A 22,118-nucleotide genomic window follows, 5' to 3' on the forward strand; every position below is an offset into this window, starting at 1 on the left:
ATACTTTAGCTTCATTTTACTGGGGCTTACAGTAGGGATGTAGGAAAAGAGTTGTTAGCTTACGATGCTAATATAGCTTAATTCTGTGGAGAGTACTGGGTTGGCATTTGGGAGAATGGGTTCTTTCCTTGGCCATTAACTGACTGTGTGACTGGTGAGTTGCAGAACCCCCTCATGGCTCCTTAAGTTTTCCCATCTATAAAATGAACAGGAGAGAGGATTTCTAACCATAACTTCTGCCACTGACAGGCTGATTCTAGCAGCCTAGAAATTTGCTTGGTGTTTAAAAAGAGATACAAAAACACCGATTTGTCCTAGTGAATATGTTAATATTACATGTTCCTTCAATAGAAGGTAATTCAAAAATACAGAAATATTTACATGTTACAACTTTAAATTTTAGCACAAAAGCTGGAGATTGCAGACATTTTACAGAATGATACAGTAAATTTATTTTGTTTGAAGGAAATTCTGTAAATATACCGGCTTATATTTTGAAAGGCATTTACAAATTTTAGAACATTTTCCCCAGACTGCAGAAAATGTTTGGTATGCACTCTGGAAAAGTGTATATACCTACTACCAATTTGAGGGTAGGTGGTTTAGAGCTAAGGTTTAATCCTTTATAACTGCTGTGTTGCTGGGTTTTTGGGGGTTGTTTTGTTTGTTTGTTTTGAGATGGAGTCTCACTCTGTTGCCCAGGCTGGAGTGCAGTGGCGCCATCTCAGCTCACTGCAACCTCCGCCTCTCGGGTTCACGCCATTCTCCTGCCTCAGCCTCCCGAGTAGCTGGGACTGTAGGCGCCCGCCGCCACGCCTGGCTAATTTTTTAATATTTTTAGTAGGGACGGGGTTTCACCATGGTCTCGATCTCCTGACCTTGTGATCTGCCCACCTCAGCTTCCCAGAGTGCTGGGATTACAGGTATGAGCCACCATGCCCGGCCAGCTAGGTTCTGCTAGAATTTATCCAGAGCTTTGGAGAAACCTGGAACGGTTAGAAAATACCACTCTTAAAAGTAAAGGGGCTGGAGGACCAACAAAACCATTGTGTCCACTTGCTAATTATAGCATCTCCCTTAACCAATTCTTATCTACAATTGTGACCTACCCTCAGTGTTGTACAATGTGTATCACACAATGTGCTAGCTTGTTTCTGTGGCTTAAGAGAATTCACCATTTCTATCTACTACCCAATACGTGAATTAGATAACTCTTCCATTTGTATATTTTATTCTGTAAGAAAAATTCAAATTGCTCTTATTTGTCATACTATTAGCTAATTTATAAGCCCTAGCCCTCATTCAAAGAAGGGTTAAGGATTTATAGAATTCCTATATTCTCTGGAAGCATCAGTAACCTAAAGGCTAGAGCATGGTATGGGCATGTGCATGATGAATATTTTTGATGTATAGTTCATATATTTGTTTCAGTGGTTTGGTGTTAGAACTGCTAGAAGGGAATCTCACTATCTTTTCTTCCTTTTTGAGATAGTCTTGCTCTGTCATCAGGCTGGAGTTCAGTGGCGCAATCTCGACTCACTGCAACCTCCGCCTCCTGGGTTCAAGCAATTCTCCTACCTCAGCCTCCCAAGTAGCTGGGACTACAGGCATGTGCCACTATGCCAAGCTGATTTTTGTAGTTTTAGTACAGATGGGGTTTCACCATGTTGGCCAGGCTAGTCTTGAACTCTGACCTCAAGTGATCCACCCGCCTCAGCCTCCCAAAGTGCTGGGATTACCGGCGTGAGCCACCGCACCTGGCGACTTGTGCTAATGTTAAACCAAAATTATGGGGGGTCATTTTTTGTGGACTGAGTTTCTGCACTAGGTCCTAGCAGACCAAAGTAGTTACATATATTAAATGCCACACAGTTACATGGAAACTTTACAGACCAGTTTTTCCTGAAAACAGAAAATCCCAGTCTGTCTGAATCAGAATAATAAGGAAGTCCCTTCTTCTTTAACCCTTAAAAAAAAAGTAACCCGATGTTAACCAATCAGTTATTTTTCATAGTTTTGTTTCCTTGCTCTCATCTTACAAAACCCACTATTCTGCTGTTTCTCATTGGGAGCTTTCATTCTGTTTTGTAGAATGGAGGCTGCCCCATTCATAAGTTATAAATAAACGCCAGTTAGATCTGTAAGTAAATTTGTTGTAATTTTTTTCTGACACTAGGAATTGCCAAATGACCCTTCACACGGGAAGTACTAGTTTTTGTTTTTACCAGTCCCAGTCCCCTATGCCTTTTTAAAAAAGAGATGAAGTCTCACTGTTACCCAGGTAATTGCATTGGCTATTTACAGCCATGATCATAGGAAACGCAGCTTCAAACTACTGGCTCAGGGGATCTTCCTGCCTCAGCCTCTCGAGTATCCTGTATCTTGCTAACAGAGCATGTTGACAAACTTGGATTTGTGCCCATCAAATAAGTTTGAACTGTAATTATATGCTTTTTTTTAGGCCTTCAGCTTTGCAAAACCTCTGCTTTTGAAATACTTTTTTTTTTTGAGACGCAGTCTCACTCTCTTGCCCAGAATGGAGTGTGGTGGCGCTATCTCAGCTCACTGCAACCTCTGCATCCTGGATTCAAGTGATTCTCGTGCCTCAGCCTCCTGAGCATCTTGGATTACAGGCGCCCACCACCACACCCGGGTAGTTGTATTTTTAGTAGAGATGGGGTTTCATCATTTTGACCAGGTTGGTCTTGAACTCCGGACCTTAAGTGATCTGCCTGCCTTGGCCTCCCAAAGTTCTGTAATCCTCCCAAAGGATTACAGGTGTGAGCCACCACGCCCAGCCGGGTGCTAGTTTTAAAAGTTTCAGAGTTGAAAAGTATTAATAGGTCTCACTATGTAGCACGGTTGTAAGTACTTTATATATATATATGATGTAATCACAACTGTGATAAACATTGTCCTCATCACTCACCCATTTTATGGATGAGGAAACAAGTCCAGAAAAGTAACTTCCCAAGGTCACTCTTAGGGCAGAGCTACGATTTGAACACCTGACTTCTGAATGTGAGTTCTTAGTTGTCATCTCTTTGCATTCCCCAGAGTAAAGCCATTTTTACATTGAAAAAGTGCCTCCTTTCCTTTTTTATCAGTCCCTGATGCGCTTGTGAGATTACCGGAAAAGCTGTCACAAATCAAACTGTTTATCTTAAAGAGTTGATTTTCAAGACTGGAGTTTTCTGATTGGGTATGGGTGTTGTCCCAATCTTATCAGTTACATTTAGCTTAAGGAGAGTCCTAATCGAAAGGACTAGCACAAAATAACCCATTTCTTTCATTTCAGTTTCATTCCAGAAGGAAACACTTTCTGAACCTAGACCCTAATGCCTAGGCTATGCCTTGCAGGGCACTAATGTCAAAACTATTGCTTTTGGGTGGCTTGGAAAGAGCAGAGGGACCTGTCTGCTCAAGGGCCAGCTATTTGAAGTGCAAATTGCCCTAAAGTGTAGTAACTCCCTTTCTGCCTAGAGCCAACAGGCTCTGAGAATTGAGCCCCCAACCTGATTTCTTCCATTATGGCTTGTGGAATAAGCTTTACAGTTTTCTATGAAGATTAAATAAGTATACATGTCAAAGTGTTTTGAAAACCATCGGTTTTACTATGAAAAGCATCTTTCAGGAGTTGGATGGTTTTCTCTGGTTATTAAAATATTTATTTTAATAAGAGTTTTTCTCTAACATCAAGACAGGAGCTGTCCTCAATGTGGCCTGCAGTTAACCAGGTCAAATTTAAGTTAAAATTTGCAATAAAGTAGCCCCGGAAGGAAACATGCAACATGCAACTGAATATTCACATTCAGTTTGCAAGTTCCAGGAAGGCAGAAGTTCAGGATCAAGGGCTGGAGCTGGGCTGCCAGCACAGTCCCCAGGCATCCTTCACAGAGCGGAAAAAGCAGAAGCTGTGTAGTCTAAAGACCCTGGCTCAAGCTGTCTTGGTAATCTTTTTGCTGCTTGGGCTGCTCTCGATGTCTCAATGTTGGGAAAGAACAAGGCTCAGCCAACAGTAAGGACCTTCCTATGTGCCAGCTACCATGTGCTGTAATCAAGTGTTTTCTTAGTTCTCCTTACACCTCCTCTGTATTTCAGAAAGTCCTCTACCCTGAAAATGTGATGAGAGTGCCACATGACAACTTACCTTCTTATGCACTCCATTGGTCGGCCATTCAGCCATTATCAGATTTGGGGGTCTAGTCAGGTCTTGCTTCCCAAGCTTTTCAGAAACCCTGATGAAACAGGCATTGGGTCTAAACTTAGGGAGGGCAAAACTTACAGCCAACTCCAAATGCAGCAAGCAAAATAAACAAGCGCCTAAACCATTGAATCTTTATGTGAAAGCCATAGCCCTTTAGAGCTAACATTTGCAACCTTCTTAATTATTATAGGAAGTAGATACAGAGGGGTAAAGTTATTTAACTGGGAATCTACCCCACACCTCAAAGGTTAGGTCACTAATTGCGGGTGCACAGGAGAGATGGTAGGATGGGAGGGACAGGAGAAGACATGTTTAGATATATCTGGTAAATAATTTGGTGGTGGTGGGAGCCTTCATTCCCACCCCCAACCCGCCCCCCCCTTTTAAAAAAAATCCTATTTCCGAGACAAAAGCAGTATAACATAACTTAGTATTTCCTGAAACTTCCAGTTTCTAAGAACTGTCCAAGAGTACTTACACGCACATTCCCGAGACCGTTGGAGTTGTTCGATAGGTCTAGGGAGGGATCTGGGGATATGTGTTTTACAAGCACCATGAGCGATTCTTCAAAGTTGGGTGTTTGAATCAAAAGAGCAGAATTCATGATACCGTTTTGTGCACTCCTTGAGCTAAAAGGTAGTATCCCACCCTCTCCATAAACAGACACCTAAGTTATAAAACTTATGCGCTCGATATGCAAAAATAGCTCCTTTTGTACAGAAACGATCCTTTCCTTCTTTTCCTTATATATCTTTTAACTGTCATCACTCCTAACCTAGACCTAGAGTGGCTTTTTCCGGTCCTAGCTCTGCCGGACACACGCTCTGCCCAGAGACCCGATCTACCCAAGGCCAGGCGGTCTGGGGTCACGTCTGTGTCCAGCGTCCGGCGGGCGCTGCCGTGCCGCTCTCCCATTGGCTGGAAGTTCCCTCGCGGGCCGGCGCGGCTCCTGCTCGCCACGCCGGCCCATCGGGCTACGGACCGCCCAGGGGGGCGGGGCTTGGGGGTTGGGGCGGGGCCCGGGTGAGGGGCGGGGCCTCGGGGCGTCGCGGACGTCCTGGCGGCCTACTGGGTGGGAGGGAGTCCTGGGCCGCGCCCCGCGAGGCCGGGCCCAGGCCGGGCCAATCCCGGGCCACTGGGCGGGCGACCGTGGGGCCAGGCCGGGCCGCCGGAGAGCCTGGGGGTTGGGGACGATGGACTAGTTCCTGGTGCGTCACGGGGGAGTTCCTTAAAGGGGAAGTGAGCCGGGCTACGGGGCGAGCGCGGGGTGCGGTGGTCGGCGGGGAGGCCCCCGCGCTTTAAAATAATGCCCGCGGCGCCCGCGCGACCATGCAATGGCGAGCGCTCGTCCTGGGGCTGGTGCTCCTCCGGCTTGGCCTCCATGGAGTATTGTGGCTCGTCTTCGGGCTGGGGCCCAGCATGGGCTTCTACCAGCGCTTTCCGCTCAGCTTCGGCTTCCAGCGTCTGAGGAGCCCCGACGGCCCCGCGTCGCCCACCTCGGGGCCCGTGGGCCGGCCGGGGGGGCTATCCGGGCCGTCGTGGCTGCAGCCGCCGGGGACCGGGGCAGCGCAGAGCCCGCGCAAGGCTCCGCGGCGTCCTGGGCCGGGGGTGTGCGGCCCAGCCCACTGGGGCTACGTGCTGGGCGGCCGGGGCCGCGGCCCGGACGAGTACGAGAAGCGCTACAGCGGCGCCTTCCCTCCGCAGCTGCGTGCCCAGATGCGCGACCTGGCACGGGGCATGTTCGTCTTTGGCTACGACAACTACATGGCTCACGCCTTCCCCCAGGACGAGCTCAACCCCATCCACTGCCGCGGCCGTGGGCCCGACCGCGGGGACCCGTGAGTAGCCCCCGCCGCCCGGGGCCGCGCGCCCACGCGCTTCCTTCCGCCCTCCGCGCCGGGGTGCAGCCCTCTGTCCTCCGGGGCCCCCGAGGGCGCCAGGGCCGTTAGGGTCCCGGGCAGCGCTCCCGCGCCCTGTCCCGTCTGAGTCCCTGTGAAGACCCCCGAGCTTGAGGGTGCGGGGTGGGCCGGTGGCCTTCCTCTCCTGATTCTCCCGGAATCTCCAAACTTCAGAACTGCTGTCCAGCTCAGTGTCTTACACATGAGGATACTGAGGTCCAGGACCAGAAGGGACAGTGGCAGTGCCAAGGGCTGGCTTGGAGGGCTTTCCACTTCCATCCGAGCCCCTCCTCCGGATAAGCATAAACTCTAAATGAAATCTCCGTGCTCCCTGTGTAAACGCAGCCTCAGAACAAGCCTTTACCTCGCACCCCCACCTCTAGATTGCCACACCCACGTCTTTTCTATGTAAAAAGCCTAGAGTTGACTTCTCCAAAGCCGTCCATTGAGTTTGAGGCAGAACGGGGTTACAGCCTCTCCTTCACAGGGGCTGCTTCTTAGGCTGAGGATAGTTAGGTGGTGGGGAGGGAAGCTATGTGGCCCACTTTTGGGGTCCAGATACTTGAGGTGAAATTCACTGGATGCCAGATTGACTGTCACCGTCATCGCCCTGTACGATGTGTTCTATAAATCCCCCCCCTCTGGTGGCGTGGTTGTCCGGGAAGGTCAGGCAGTCCTCCCTGTTCACCAGCCTTGTTTGCAAAGGCTGAGCTCCAAGGGTCACCACTGTTGACATCAAAGTCCAAGAGGGCAGTACACCCAGCTAAGGACCTCTTACCTGTAGGGAAGGAATGTGCATTGCCATAGACCCTGTTAGTCCAGATAGTTGACTCCCCTCCCCTGGATGGGAGTGGAGGAGTTGGTTTGCTCAGTGTCTTGGCACCGTCTGGGGCAAGCATTTTCCTTCACCTGGAGGAAAGCAGTGGAGTCCAGTCCTTAGGTTCTGATAAGGAAGCCTATAGACTAAACGGACTTGGGTTTTTAAAATGGTGTGGTTATTTACACATTTATGTTTTAAATTGCAGTTTGAGAGCATGATTTCTACCGAAGCAAGGGGACATCCCAAGCTAAATTCAAAGGACTGAGCCTTTTCAAAATTCTAGGAAACCGATGAGTTTTTCTTGCTTAACCATAGCGTTTATACGTATAAGTGTATTTTCTATCTCAATTTTTTTGAGAAAAAATATTAAATTTTGAAAAAAAAGTATTTGGCCTTTCCAGATTTTTTGTTTGTTTTTTGAGACGGAGTCTCGCTTTGTCGCCCAGGCTGGAGTGCAGTGGCGCGATCTCCGCTCACTGCAACCTCCGCCTCCGGGGTTAAAGTGATTCTCCTACCTCAGCCTCCCGAGTAGCTGGGACTACAGACTCGTGCCACCACGCCCGGCTAATTTTTTGTATTTTTAGTAGAGACGGGGTTTCACCGTATTAGCCAGGATGGTCTCGTCTCCTGACCTCGTGATCCACCCGCCTGGGCCTCCCAAAGTGCTGGGATTACAGGCGTGAGCCACCGCTCCCGGCCATGGTCTTTCCAGATTTTAAGAAATGAATGAATTATTTGGCTCACTTAACTAGAGGGGACTTTATACCTATAAATGTATTTTCTTACTTAGTTTTTTTTTGGGGGGGGTAATAAACTTCATTTAATTGTGGTCTTTTTTTTGTTGTCCGCCTACATCATGCTTTGATGTTTTTTCTTTTTAAATCAACATCATTAAAGTTTGAAAAATATCATAAAATCCCACCAGCTATTTTAAATTTATCTTTGCCACTAGTTCCTGCCCATATGTCTATGCATGTTTTACATAGTTGCAATCATAGTATGTGTACATATTTTGGATCTTAATTTGTGCTTTTCCACTAGTGCTCTTGGTATTACAAGAAGGGAGAGAGCACTTCCAATAAGTGCCTTTATTCCTGCTCACAGACTGTTTCTCAGATTACCTTTTATCAGGTGGACTGAAGTTGAAAACAGTTTAACGGGGAATTGTGATAACACTTTCATTTGAGAATATGATGGTTTGGAGAGTGAGTTGATGACATTTTAATGTTTTTCTTAATGAACCTTAAAAGCGCTTCTGGAGAACCTTAAGAATCCCTTCCCAGCAAAGTGAGGTGGTGGTTGATTTAACTTGCTGGTCTTTGTGGTATCATGTGTGCTGTTGGCCTTTATTTCAGGATGAAGGCTGCCGATGAGTGTTTTGGTTTGGTTATGCATTGGTTTGGTTATGCCTAAGTTAAGGTCAGGTTGCTTTGAGACAGATATGTTATTGGAAAGAGGGTGTTAGAAGTATTGAGGAGGTGGGGATGGCATTAGGGAAGGGTTGTGCCCTGAGCTGGGTAGGCCCGTTGGTTGGTAAACCTTTGTTGTCTTTGAGGAGGCCAAAGAAGCCTTGCATAGACGCCTCACACTTGCCACTTACAAAGAGTGGAAAACTTAATTTTTTGTACTCTCCTTCCTTTAACTCCTCTCAGGCTTTGCTTTTTTTTAAAATATTTTTTAAAAAATTTATTTTTAATTTTTGAGGATACACAGTAGGTGTATATATTTATAGGGTACATGAGATATTTTGGCACAGGCATGCAATTTGTAATAATCACATCATGGAAAATTGGGTATCCAACCCCTCAAGCATTTTTCTTTTGTGTTACAAACAATCCAATTATACTTTTAGTTATTTTAAAATGTACAGTTAAATTATTATTGACTGTAGTCCTCCTGTTATGCTATCGAATACTAGGCCTTGAGGAAAGTATAAAACCAGAGTATTGTCATGCTGACTTTGAAACAGGAGGGTACTTCACATCCCCAAACTAAATAATCTGTAATAAAAATTTTTCATATTTTTTGTTTGTTTGTTTAATTGACAGGGTATTGTTCTGTCACCCAGGCTGGAGTGCAGTGGCATAATCATTGCTCACTGCAGCCTTGAACTCCTGGGCTCAAGCAGTCCTCCTGCCTCAGCCTCCCGAATAGCTGGGACTAGAGGTGTGCCCCACCATGCTCGGCTAATTTTTTTTTTTTTAATTTTTCTGTAGAAGTGGGGTCTCACTTTGTTGCCCAGGATGGTCTCAAACCCCTGGCCTCAAGCAGTCTTCCCGCCTTGGCCTCCCAAAGTGCTGAGATTATAGGTGTGAGCCACCAAGCCCAGCTGAAAATCTTTCAGATTTTAAAAAATCAAATGTATTCTAATGACTCATTTAACAAGAGTGAATTTGCCATTAGAGTATTATATAAAAAGTACACATAGAAAATTTCGGTGCTAAACACTCTTACCGTTTCTCTGTAGTCATATATGCTCCAAACTTATCTTGCCTCAAGTACATGTGACTTGTTCTTGGGGAGGTATCAGGTAAGGAGTTAACATGAAGTGAATAAAACCTGAACACTCTAAAAAGAGCAGATCTGTCTAAGATAACTATGCAAAGTCAGTTCTCACATCCTCAATTTGGGTTGGAGGATCCAAATTTAAAGTTTCTTTGAGTAAATGTGGATATTATATTTTTGTAATCCTGTGACTGGTTAACTGTAGTTCTGGCTTTTGGGCATGTGACCATTCTCAATTTCTTCTCAACTGTATTGCTATTAAAACAACAAAGCAAATCTCAAATTAAGCCAAACAAATATTGGCCCCTCAAATGCTTAGGTACTACTAGCTCAAGATGGCCTCCTCTGCATTCCTCTTTCTTTGGAAAGTCCTGCCCTCTTTCAGAGTCAGGCTCGTCTTGTTTCCGTGACACCATCTAACTGTTTGAAGATGATTTTCCTTTATTTGCTCAGTTCTTTTGATTCCTTTCCTTTGAGCTGCGATTCTACATTTTAACCTTATTTGAGGATTGAGTACTGTTGTGTATTCACCTGCATTTCCCTTTGTCTTGTCTCTCCAGATTATCAATCCCTTGAACGCAGGGACTGTTTCTTATGTTATCTCTGTGCCTACACCACACCAGGTAGATTTCTGAACAGCTGTTACAGGTTAAGTATACATGGGAATTTAAATTTAAAAACACATATGTTTGATTTTGTTAGCTACATAGTCAAACATTTTCTATCAAAGGCCATGGTTTTCTCCATCTTTTCTGTTTCGAGGTGAACTTTAAAAATTTACAGTGGGGTGAATGCCATGAACATTTGTACCTGGTGAAGTAAGTGGAGCGTTTAGTTGTGCGGTTCAGCCAGCTGGTTACAGGGAAAGGTATTGAGTTCTTGCTGGATGAACTTAAAGGTATCAGGTTAGGCTGGAGATTGACAAGAATATCTACAAAGAACAAATCCAGAGTCTGAGCTGCATGGTGGGCTGGCATAAATGGAGTCATAATAATTTCATGCTGTTAGGCCAGGAGAGTTTTATGGTGTTTTTTTTTTTTTCCTTCATCCTCACTCCCACTTCCCCCTTATTTTGGCACCTTTTGAAAGAGGATGTAGCAATTATTTGGTAAGAAAGAATTAAAAGTGTTCTAATGAGTAAATACCCCAGATCTTAGAGAGGATTTGTCTGACTAGAGTGGAGAGAAGAAACCCCACAGTTACTGCAAGTAATTTTTTTTTTTTTTTTTTTTTTTACTGTGGCAGCTCATTAATTTTTAGTGACTGGGCATTGTAAAAAATATTTTAAAACTGGGTCTATTTTAGTTATAGATTACAAGGCAAAGCACAATAAAACATGGAAAGGAGTTCAGTGCTCACAGTGAGTACCTTCCTTCCATGGGCCTGTGCAGGTGGATAGAATGACACATGCCGCAGATCTGGGTGTGACTCAGGAGAGGGGAGTTACATGTGGTTCTCCTGATTACCATCTAGCTTGGATGCTACATGATGAGGGAGCTGTTTTCTGATGAGGTGGGCTGTTGAAGCCCACTCTGTTTCTAAGCGGCAGAGCAACAGAGTGAAATATTTACACAGAGCAGAACATTCTTGAGTTGGCAGAATTGGGCGTAAGGATCTCCCTGTCTCCTTTGAGCCCCTCCTGCAACCCTTGCACTTTTTGTACCTTTTTTGGCTGTCACTTGCGCTTGAGAGGCATATTTGAATCCATAGCTCTTGCTTTGAGGGGACCTTTTGCTATTGTATAAGTTTATTTCCAGAAAATCAACAAATAGAAAAAACAGGTACAATTTTCCAGCCAAGCAGTTTTCTGACTTCCCAGCTTATAGGAAATGAGCTAGCCCTAGTTCCTAGACTATAGCCCCCATATATATCTCGTTTCAAAAAAACAGTATCTAAAATTTTTTTTTTTTTTTTGAGACGGAGTTTCGCTCTTGTTGCCCAGGCTGGAGTGCAATGGCATGATCTCGGCTCACCGCAACCTCCGCCTCCTGAGTTCAAGTAATTCTTCTGCCTCAGCCTCCCTAGTAGCTGGGATTACAGGCGCCTGCCACCACACCCAGCTAATTTTTGTATTTTTAGTAGAGACAGGGTCTTGCCATGTTGGCCAGGCTGGTCTTGAACTCCTGACCTTGGATGATCCACCCACCTCGGCCTCCCAAAGTGCTGGGATTACAGGCGTGAGCCACCGCGCCAAGCCTAAAATTTTACTATAAATTCTTTGCTTTAGATTAGATGGTGTAACAGCATAAAACAAGGCAACTGGAGGGTTCAAATAAAATGAGACCTTGGAGCTGTTATGCCTCTTTCACATAAGCCCCATTTCCCCCAGCTGAGGCACAGGCCTTTCAGAGACCACAGCAAGCCATCACAACACGAGAGGTGCTGTGCACCAGAAGCTTCTCTGACTGGAAAGTGAGATAAGGACCCATTAGGGTGATCCAAGGAGCAGATGAAGTGCTTTGGGATATGATGGAACACTGCAGATATCAATGCATCTTGCTGGAAATAAAACTGGAGCTTTTTTGCTTTGGTTGCTAATAAAATCTTTAAACAGTTGTCTTATGTCTTCTCTTACTATCATTTTTTCCAAGCTTCTGCACTTATTTTCTGGATTTTTGGGAATGGGACAAATAAATAAACGAAGTCCCCAGAATTTCTCAAACTGTCCTTTATTTTACTAGTTCTTCATCCCTATTCTCCCAGATGTATTAGTTTTTTTGTTGTTGGCTTTTTTTTAAAGTGTGACAAAGACATACCACAGTGCCTGAGGAGCTTCACCCTCGTCATCCTGAAGTTGGTTTCTTAAGGTTGTTTCAGAATGGAAAATTGGTGTAGATTATGGGGTGAGAGGTGTGTGGCAGAAACGTTTATGTAGCTCCAGTCAAGAAGGGAGAAAGGCCTCAATTCCTGCCTAGGTTCATGTTAAATGATATCTCAGAATTAACGGAAATAATGAAGACCCTTTGGATGAGTTATTAATGAAGAAATGGTGTAAAGAAGTTAATTTATGCCCCCAACCATAGGGCAGATGAGTAATATTGACACTGTCAATTAATGTATTTACTTCTTTTTGTGTGTAATATAGGCTGTGGTGTCTAATCTCTGTATTAAAGTATTACAGGTGGGTCGTATGACAAGGGATCTCCTTTAGTTCCTAATGGTTGTGAAATCAGAGCTTTTTAAAGTTGGACAGGACCAAGGAGATTGTCTATGGTGATAAACCTGAATCTCAGAGAGGAGATGACTCAATGCCTCCTGACTTCCTGTGAGCATTCTTTCCACTCTGGTACAAGTGTGTCTCCACAGTTCTGTGACTTGATTCTACTTATGGACACCATAGAAAGTGTTACTTTGGGGGTAGAAAGACCTTTGCTGTATTAATTCACCCATAATTAGTTCCTGAATAAATAAGAGTTGCTGGCAGTTATAGTTTCTGATGGGTGTTTACTTTTATTGTCTTCTCTTTTGAAATAAAGTCTTTTTGTTGAATTTTAATTTTCTTTTTCAGTTCAAATCTGAACATCAATGATGTACTAGGGAACTACTCATTGACTCTTGTTGATGCATTGGATACACTTGCAGTAAGTGTTCACCTTTTTTTAAAAAAATGAATTAAGATGTTTTAGAGTTGATTATCCCTAGTTCCCTCCAGCAGTGGGAATTCCAGGGAGCCTGATAAGTCAAAATGTATCATTAGCTTTGATAACTGTTATTTATTTTAATGACCTTAATGGGGAGAACAAGAAAAGTGTTGAAGGTTAAATGAGGGGAAATGTGATTCCATTAAAAAAAGGAGAAGAAATGTACGATTGATTTTAGGGAACCTATTTTTTTTTTAACCAGTTTCTATCTTATTCCCTAAAAGAACCCATAATGAAGCTCATTAATATTGATAATTACAGTCGTTGCTATTCCAGGAGTAAAAGAGAGAAGATCTAAGGGTTGGCAGGTACCCTGAAATGTCATCTAGCCACCGGCTCCCCCAGGAGCAAGTTGGAGCCCTAGCGCCCGTCCTTATGTGGGGCTCCCTAGAAACCCTTCTCTTTCATTTGCTACTTCCTGTTTTGTGGACACTCCATGCCTGAGCTGCCAACGTGGGTGCTGGCATTACCGCCTCATCCTGTGGTTTTGCTCTTTGACTCTGGAGAACTAGAGACCTTTGAGCAGATATGCAGAAGCACCTTGAAGGCAGTGTGGCACTCAGTACATGGTGCCATGTCTGTGTGCTTCATCTGCTTCACCTTTTGTCATTAAAGCAGTTTCCAGGGGACTGTATTCCAGCATAGTGTTGTTTTAAAATCTTCTTAGTAAAGGTGATTTTTACAACCTCTTTGCTTTCCTTCATTGTCCAGCAAGTCTTTACCATGAGAAATATCTTATTGCAGTCTAGCCCAAATGTTGTACTTTTATTTATTCTTGTTTCTTTTAACATGCCATAGAAGAGTTTAAAGCTGTCTGTTAGGAGTTAGAATTGGGGCCGAGCGCAGTGGCTCACGCCTGTAATCCCAGCACTTAGGGCGGTTGAGGTGGGAGGATCAGCTGAGGTCAGGAGTTTGAGACCAGCCTGACCAACATGGTGAAACCCCTTCTCTACTAAAAGTACAAAAATTAGCTGGGCATGGTGGCGGGCGCCTGTGGTCCCAGCTCTTCAAGAGGCTGAGGCAGGAGAAATGCTTGAACCCAGGAGGCAGAGGTTGCAGTGAGCTGAGATTGCGCCACTGCACTGCAGCCTGGGCAACAGAGTGAGACTCCATCTCTGGAGACACACACACACACACACACACACACACACACACAAAAGAATTGGGTAATGTGCTAGCCAAGTTTGCATTATGATTGTCTAGTATCTTGCTAGTAGTAGAATTACCAGAACTCGGAAAGAGCTTGAGAGATCATTCTACGTCCTCATTTTATAAATAAGTAGTAGAAATAGGACTAGGCCCTTGGTCTAATAGGAAATCTGGGGTACTGATTTAGTATAATTTAAATTACAAAGCAACTTAGTTTCCCAATATCTCCTTCCGAAGTTATTGCTGCTCTGTTTCAGTCATTTACCATCACTGATCAAAATGTGCCCAGACAAGTATGTTCGACCTTAGAGCTAATTTGTTGATGATACCAGAGGCTGACTCAGCCTACAAGTGTTGCTTAAAGGAAACGCCCTAAGACTCACGTATAGCTCATGAAAGCTCCTTGTCCCTGAGAGCTTTGTCGTCATCGTCTTTTCCTTCTTCTTTTTTTTTTTTTTTGAGAGAGTCTCGCTCTGCCGCCAGGCTGGAGTGCTGTGGCGTGATCTTGGCTCACTTCAACCTTCAACTCCTGGGTTTGAGTGATTCGCCTGCCTCAGCCTCCCGAGTAGCTGGCTTTTTTTTTTTTTTTTTTTTTTGCCCCATTTTGTTTTTTTATCCCTCCATCTTACCTGCTATTCTGTTGTTCACCATACTCTCCCCCACACTTAATGGTGTCTGGTGCACAGTAGCAGTGCAAATGTTTGTTCAAAAAATGAATTCTGACTAATGAAGCATTTCCCAACACAGATTCCAAATATACTTACTCCCTGAAAGAAGAGTTCTGTTTCTAAATGAACTTGAGAAATTCTGTATGTCTGGTCCCACTATTAGAGAGCCACAGTGCCCATCAGCATTTTAAAGACTCTGAGAAGTCCTACAGTCAAACAAACAAACCCATTTAGCTCCTCTGTCCCATTCAGCCATTTTCAAACATGAGTGTGATTTCAGAACATAGTCACTCAGGATTCTATGGCTATCTGACCATAATGATAAACTACAATAAGTAAGAGTCGTTGACTTCCTTCACCTTCCTCACTTGATTTGAGCTCCTGTCAGCACCTGCAGCTTCACCAGATATTGTTGCTGGTAAACATCTGTAAGGAAACAGATCCATCTCTGTGGTTTTCATTGTAGAATATCCGGCCTTTAGTGCTTCAGGCTTATTTTTCAGGTGTTACTTCTGCTGAAGTTTTCCTTTTCTTTTGCTAACATTTAAACAGGCTTTAACAGATGTGCTAGGGAAACGCTGTGAAGATAGCAGTCCCCTGACCATTGGATGCAACTTGCAGCATTATTGCATCATCTTCTAAAAAGAAAGAACTGAAAGCTAGAAATGTCTGTACTTACTCTGTAGGTTACAGCAAAATAACGATGAGGTGGAAAAAATGTAGTTAGGCACAGCTTGGTTTTATACATTGTAGGGAGACATGAGACATCAATCAGTATGTGTAAGATGTACATTGGTTCAGTCCAGAAAAGTGAGACAACTTGAAGTGCTGGGGGTGGGGTGAGGGGGCACTTCCAAGTCACAGGCAGATAAAAGACAAATGGTTACATTTCTTTTGTCTTTTTTTTTTTGAGACAGAGCCTTGCTGTGTTGCCCAGGCTGGAGTGCAGTGGTGAGATCTCGGCTCACTGCACCCTCCACCTTCCCAGGGGTTCAAGCAGTTCTTGTGCCTCAGCCTCCCGAATAGCTGGGATTACAGGCATGCGCCACCACGCCTGGCTAATTTTTTGTATTTTTAGTAGAGACAAGGTTTTGCCATGTTGGCCAGGCTGGTTTTGAACTCTTGGCCTTAAGTGATCCGCTCGCTTTGGCCTCCCTAAGTATGGGCTTACAGACCTGAGCCACCATGTCCAGCTGGTTGACTCTCTGATTAGCCTTTCACGGAATATACAGTTTACCTGTGACAAAGGTAGAGGAATAGTCACTTATGCCTTTGTCTGGCTTAGTGAATCTGCAGTTTTACATAAACAGTAGGGCAGAGGAAGCAATCAGATATGCATTTTTCTTAGGTGAGCAGAGGGATGACTAGTTCTGTCCTTTGTTTGTACCTGTGAAGATAAACTGTCAATTTACATTGTCTGGGTGAAATTCAGCAGAATTGTTTTGAGGGGAAGATCTTGAGGCCCACAGGGAATTTCCTTGTAGGTAAATTGTAAGGGACATATATAGCTTTTTTTTTTTTTTTTTTTTTTTTTTTTGAATCTTTGTAGCTATCTTATTTAGGAATAAAATGGGAGGCAGGTTTGCCTGATGCAGTTCCCAGCTTGACTTTTCCCTTTGGCTTAGTGATTTTGGGGTCCCAGAAATTTATTTTTCTTTCACAGTATGTCCTTATGATGTCATTATAGTCTCAGGGTTGTCATAAAATTTAGAGTGGAATGAAATAATTTTGATTCAGGTTAATCTATAAAGTTTGATGCCCAACTGTGCTTCACATAGGAGAGAGTGGCTTAGTGTGACATCGTATCTACATACCCAAAATAGGAATGATAATTCTAGATCACTTTTTAAAAAGGACATAGAGCTGATTATTCATATGTTTTGTGTCTTTTAAATCAGTCACTGGTTTTATCCTGTGCTCCAAAAGATATTACCACTATTTCTCAAAGTGTTTAGGCATCTGGATAACAATCAACAAGTTCGTTCAGTTTTCCACATGTTTTGGTCTCCTGGGAGCCAAGCACCCAAGCTGCTGATTTATTTGAGGAGCAGAGAGAAAGACATATTTTTGTTTCTTCAGTTTTCTGATTTATTTGTATACCTGCCAGAAATTTTAGAAACCACAATGCCTGGCATGTTAAATAAGATCATAGTGAAGTTTGCTGGAGAGTGGAGTTGGGAAGATGAGGAGTGCCAATGATTTTACAAGGAATTATTTTCACAGTTTTGTCCTTTGGAGACAGGACTCTTGAGTTGGAGGAAATGGGCCTGCCATGTGCTGGGAATATATTCTAAGAAATAACTGCTTTTCTGTCTCTTGTGTTTCTACTCCTATGGTAGCAAAACCACATACAGACATTTAGGTGACGTGACTGGGCTGCTGTGATGATATAGCCTCAGTTTCATTTCAAGTTGCTGTAATGACCTGTGTTCCTCTTTTTAAAGATAATGGGAAATTCATCCGAGTTCCAGAAAGCAGTCAAGTTAGTGATCAACACAGTTTCATTTGACAAAGATTCCACCGTCCAAGTCTTTGAGGCCACGATAAGGTAAAATAATGAATATTCATAAAATGAATTGGAGACTTCTTTTTATGTGTTTAAAGAAAAAAATACCTGTGGGGGTCTTTTTGCCACATGATCCAGGCAGGGAGTCCATATGGGCTTTATGGGTGCAGTGTGCATTTTTCATGTTCATATCTGTCAAAACTGGAACAGTTATTTCAAAGTAATCACATTCCAGACTGAAGGGAAAGACACGTTTGTATTTTGTTTCGTTTCGTTTTTATAGATTAAACTCTTTTTTTTTTTTTTTGAAATGGAGTCTCTGCCACCTAGGCTGGAGGGCAGTGGTGCAATCTTGGCTCACTGCAATCTCCACCTCCCAGGTTCAAGGCATTCTCATATCTCAGCCTCCTGAGTAGCTGGGATTACAGGCACTCACCACCACACCTAAGTTTTGTATTTTTAGTAGAGATGAGATTTCACCATGTTGGCCAGGCTGGTCTCGAACTCCTGACCTCAAGTGATCAGCCTGCCTTGGCCTCCCAAAGTGCTGGGATAACAGGCATGAGCCACCATGCCTGGGTACATTTATGTTTTAACGGGGGTGTAAAATAGGTGTCTATCTAGTACAGGATTTCGTGGTTTCCCTTTATAGTCTGATTTCATTTCCTTCTTTCACTGTGTCCTAGGACAACCCCTACATATTTCTGAAGGAAATGAGAGTTTCCCATCTTACCACCCACAGAAAATCACTGCTTACCATTTTAGTATATTTCTTTGTTAGGTATATCTCTCACTTCTATTTCTCTCTCTGTCTCTCTCTTTTTCTCTATTTGTTTAGTGGATTGGGATCGTGCTGTATACCTAGTATATTGTATATTGCTTTCTTTGATACATTGTGGTTATTTTCCTGTTTACATCTTTTGAAAATTGTATCAACTGCATAACATTCCAGTTCACAGATGTAATACTTATTTAAAATTAAATTGGTGAAAACCTTTGTTCTGACATATGTCACAGTCTACTTCAGATCTTTAGAATGGGACTTTATGGGTCTACAAGGACTTAGGTGTAAGCTGGTAGCCTGCTGCCTCTTAGTAGGTCATTTTTTCCTCCTCCTCTTCACCTTGCCTCTTTACCAGATGTTACGGTGTTAGGGAAGTTGCTTGGCAGCCAAAACAACAAAAATTACTTTGTATTTGTTGTCTTACCTTTCTCTGTTTTTTTTTTTAATTTGAATTAAATTAAATTTTTTTTTTTCATTTTAGAGCAGGGTCCTGCTCTGTTACCCAGGCTGAAGTGTAGTGGTGCTATCACGGCTCACTGCAGCCTTGAACTCCTGGGCTCAAGCGATCCTCCCACCTCAGCCTCCTAAATAGCTGGGACTACAGGCAAATGTCACCATGCCCAGCTTCTGTTTTTTTATGAGTGTTTTCCCCAAGTGAAATAAATCAAGAGTAATTTAATAATACTAATAGGTAATATTTATTCTGAGAACTATTAGTACACTCTTTTTTTTTTTTTTTAAGAGACAGGGTCCTGCTCTGTTACCCAGGCTAAAGTGTAGTGGCATGATTGTAGCAGCCTTCAATTTCTAGGCTCAAGAGATCGTCGTGCTTCAGCCTCCCAAGTAGCTAGGACTACTGGTGTGTGCCACTACATCCAGCAGATTTTTTTTTATTTTTAATAGAGACAGGGTGTTGCTTTGTTGCCCAGGCTAGTCTTGAACTCCTGGCCTCAAGAGATGCATCTCTCTTGGCAAAGTGCTGGGACTACAGGCATGAGCCACCGCACCCAGCCAACTCCCTTTTCTTAATGCCCTAAGATTCAGATGACCAAAATTGTTAATATTGTAAATAGCATTGTTTTTGGTAGTCTCGAATAAATGATTCCCTTTCTCTCTTTTAGTAATATGGTTAACAAAAATCAATCGTGTATTCTTAGAGCTGGAAAGGAATTCAAGAGGCCATTAAGTCAGGTCTCTCTGACGTCAGGCAGTTCTGAGTCTATGTGGATATGAACATACTTCTATCTTTCTGAATTGGATTATGTGCATTTACAAGCAACATGATTGTATTATCTTTTTGTTCTTCCTGTCATTAGGGTCCTGGGAAGCCTCCTTTCTGCTCACAGAATAATAACTGACTCCAAGCAGCCCTTTGGTGACATGACAATTAAGGACTATGATAATGAGTTGTTATACATGGCCCATGACCTGGCGGTGCGGCTCCTCCCTGCTTTTGAAAACACCAAGACAGGGATTCCATATCCTCGGGTGAGTAGACTGGTTTGACCCTTTGTGTTTGACAATTCACTATCTTCCTGGATTAAAATTCTTTGCTTACTAATTTATTTGGGAGAAGGAACGGGATGGAGGTAGATGAGAAATGCAGTGTCCTTGGAAGAATTTGGCCTTAAATATGATGTAAATATTTTAAAATTCATTCAGCATTTACTGAGCATCCACTGTATGAAAGGCAAACAGCGATATATCTGACTTATTCCTTCCCCTTAAAGAGTTGACGTTCTGTGAAGTTCAGTGTTCTTAAGCCCATTTACATGTGTGATTTACATTCTCTGCTACAAAGCAGTGTGGGGAGTGTGTCTTCATCTCTGACTTGGGTCTGTTTTCCCAGAGATCCTCACATGGGTATTGCGGGAGCTCGGTGAGTGTTCTTTTCAATGCTTCACGTGGATCTTTCAAATAAAGGCTGCACAGACCAGCAAGTTAGCTGCTGATTTAAATGCCAGGATCTGGAATTAGATTATATATTTGTGACATCTGATTGGCCAAGCCCAGAAATCCTCTGGGAATTGAGTCAGCCTTTTAGGTAACTGGCTGAGAACTGCCAGAGCACAGAGCCTTCATGATGGAACTGGCTGCCATATTCTGGTAGTGCCTCCTTTCTCGCCCAGTTTGAGGTTTGTTTAGGTGCTGAGCAGGAGTGAGTTCATAGTGGTTCATTTACAGTTTAGAAGAAATTCTACAGTTTGCCTTTGTCTCTAACCCTAAAGCCTGGTGCCTGTGTTACCATGAAGAAAACCTGCTGGAAAGAGAAGCTTTAGTGAAGTGTTACAGCCATTCCCTGAAGACTTGCTCTTATTCATAAAGCAAGGCTCTGCTGTTCTTATTGTCTTGTTTGTGTCTTTTAAATTTAATTCCCGTATTCACCTCAGATGTATCTTGGAAGGCAGAGGGCTGACTCTCACCATGGTAAGCTTGGTTTATTAGCTGAGTGTAGTCTCTGAGACCCGGCTTTTCAGCTCTGTGGATTCCTTGAGTTTTGTCACAGTCTTTAATCTGTTCCCATCCCCAGGTGAACCTAAAGACAGGAGTTCCTCCTGACACCAATAATGAGACATGCACAGCGGGAGCCGGGTCCCTCCTGGTGGAATTCGGGATTCTGAGTCGACTCCTGGGGGACTCCACATTTGAGTGGGTGGCCAGACGAGCAGTGAAAGCCCTTTGGAACCTCCGGAGCAATGATACAGGATTACTAGGTGTGGCACCTTTCCTCGCCATTGGGACTGCACACTGCTTGGTCCCCTTTTCCTTTCATCTTCTCTGGGCTCTGCCCCCTTTTTACTCTTCAACTCAATTGACAACTCCGCAAGAATTGTGTCAGCTGTATCTAATTTCTTTATGTGACCCTTTGCAGAGAGGCTGCATGGTCTGATGGAAAAGCATTAAGCTTTTGTGTTTGAGGGCTCCCTTCTGATTCGGATCCCCTGGCATATTCCACTTGAAAATTATTGTTAATGGAAATGCCGTAAAAAGAACTGCCTCTGAGGCAGATTTTATTGCTTCAATGTAAGGTTCTAAATATAGGAATTTAGAGTTACTGATGGAGCAGCTTTTTCCTTTTAAAAAATCTGGGCCTGTGGTAGTAGATTGAAAGTCCAGATTAAACCTGTATGAGATGGGGTTTTTTCCCTTTAGAATGTTTGGTGAAGATGTTACTTAAAAATTATTATGGAAAATTTCAGAATATAGTAGAGAGAAACTATGATGAATAATGACCCCTATGTACTCATCATTTATCTTCACTAATTATCAGTATTTTGCTAACTCAAGGTGTTATTTTATTTATTTATTTATTTTGAGTTAGGGTCTCACTGTGTCACCCAGGCTGGAGTTCAGTGGTGCGATCTTGGCTCACTGCAGCCTCCGCTTGCCGGGTTCAGTGATCCTCCCGCCTCAGCCTCCCAAGTAGCTGAGACGACCGGCTTGTGCCACCATGTCCAGCTAATTTTGTTTATTTTATGTAGAGACAGGGTCTCACTATGTTGCCTGACTAGTCTCAAACTCCTGAGCGCAAGCAATTCTCCCACCTTGGCCTCACAAAGTGCTGGAATTACAGGTGTAAGCCACTGTGCCCAGCCTAGGTGTTATTTTAACTCATGTAACTGTCTTAAGTTCTGAAATTTATGTATACATTTGTTGTATTTAACAACAGCAATAGAAATAAAGAAGTCACTCAAATTGTCAGCCTATCACCAAATAGTTGACCAGTGTCACTCCCGATTGTCAACTTTTTAGGTTTCCATAGACCCTTTCAGCCTGGCCTGTGTAACTTTTATATATTTTTCATTATAATATAAACATATATTTTGATTCTGCCTGACATTTGGCAGATCATTTGTTTCCAAGTTGTTGCCTTGCATTCATAATGACCACTTTTGTTGTTGTTTTTATTATTAAAAAAAAATTATCTTTTCCCTTTTCT

General features: G+C 43.3%; 1 protein-coding gene and 1 long non-coding RNA gene across 5 annotated transcripts in view; one reads left to right on the forward strand and one right to left on the reverse strand.

Annotated features, from left to right (window-relative positions):
- Positions 1-5,185, reverse strand: part of LOC107970547 (uncharacterized) — a 45,601-nt gene extending 40,416 nt beyond the window's left edge. The window contains exons 1-2 of one of the 2 annotated variants that reach the window (XR_010155487.1): positions 4,686-5,185; positions 4,151-4,238 (exon numbers count right to left, since the gene is read on the reverse strand). This is a non-coding gene — a long non-coding RNA (uncharacterized LOC107970547). The remainder of the gene's footprint in view (positions 1-4,150; positions 4,239-4,685) is intronic. The other variant, XR_001713144.4, reaches the window with a different exon arrangement.
- Positions 5,186-5,308: 123 nt separating this feature from the next.
- The window catches only part of EDEM1 (ER degradation enhancing alpha-mannosidase like protein 1), a 32,359-nt gene continuing 15,549 nt past the window's right edge, over positions 5,309-22,118 (forward strand). The window contains exons 1-6 of one of the 3 annotated variants that reach the window (XM_016940339.4): positions 5,309-5,415; positions 5,912-6,045; positions 12,939-13,011; positions 17,333-17,436; positions 19,495-19,666; positions 20,709-20,892. In XM_016940339.4, coding sequence (XP_016795828.1) covers positions 5,924-6,045; positions 12,939-13,011; positions 17,333-17,436; positions 19,495-19,666; positions 20,709-20,892 — 655 coding nt within the window. In that variant the 5' untranslated portion in view covers positions 5,309-5,415; positions 5,912-5,923. The other 2 variants (XM_016940336.4, XM_016940338.4) reach the window with 2 other exon arrangements.

Source organism: Pan troglodytes, chromosome 2 (genome assembly GCF_028858775.2).
Source record: "Pan troglodytes isolate AG18354 chromosome 2, NHGRI_mPanTro3-v2.0_pri, whole genome shotgun sequence".
NCBI lineage: Eukaryota > Metazoa > Chordata > Mammalia > Primates > Hominidae > Pan > Pan troglodytes.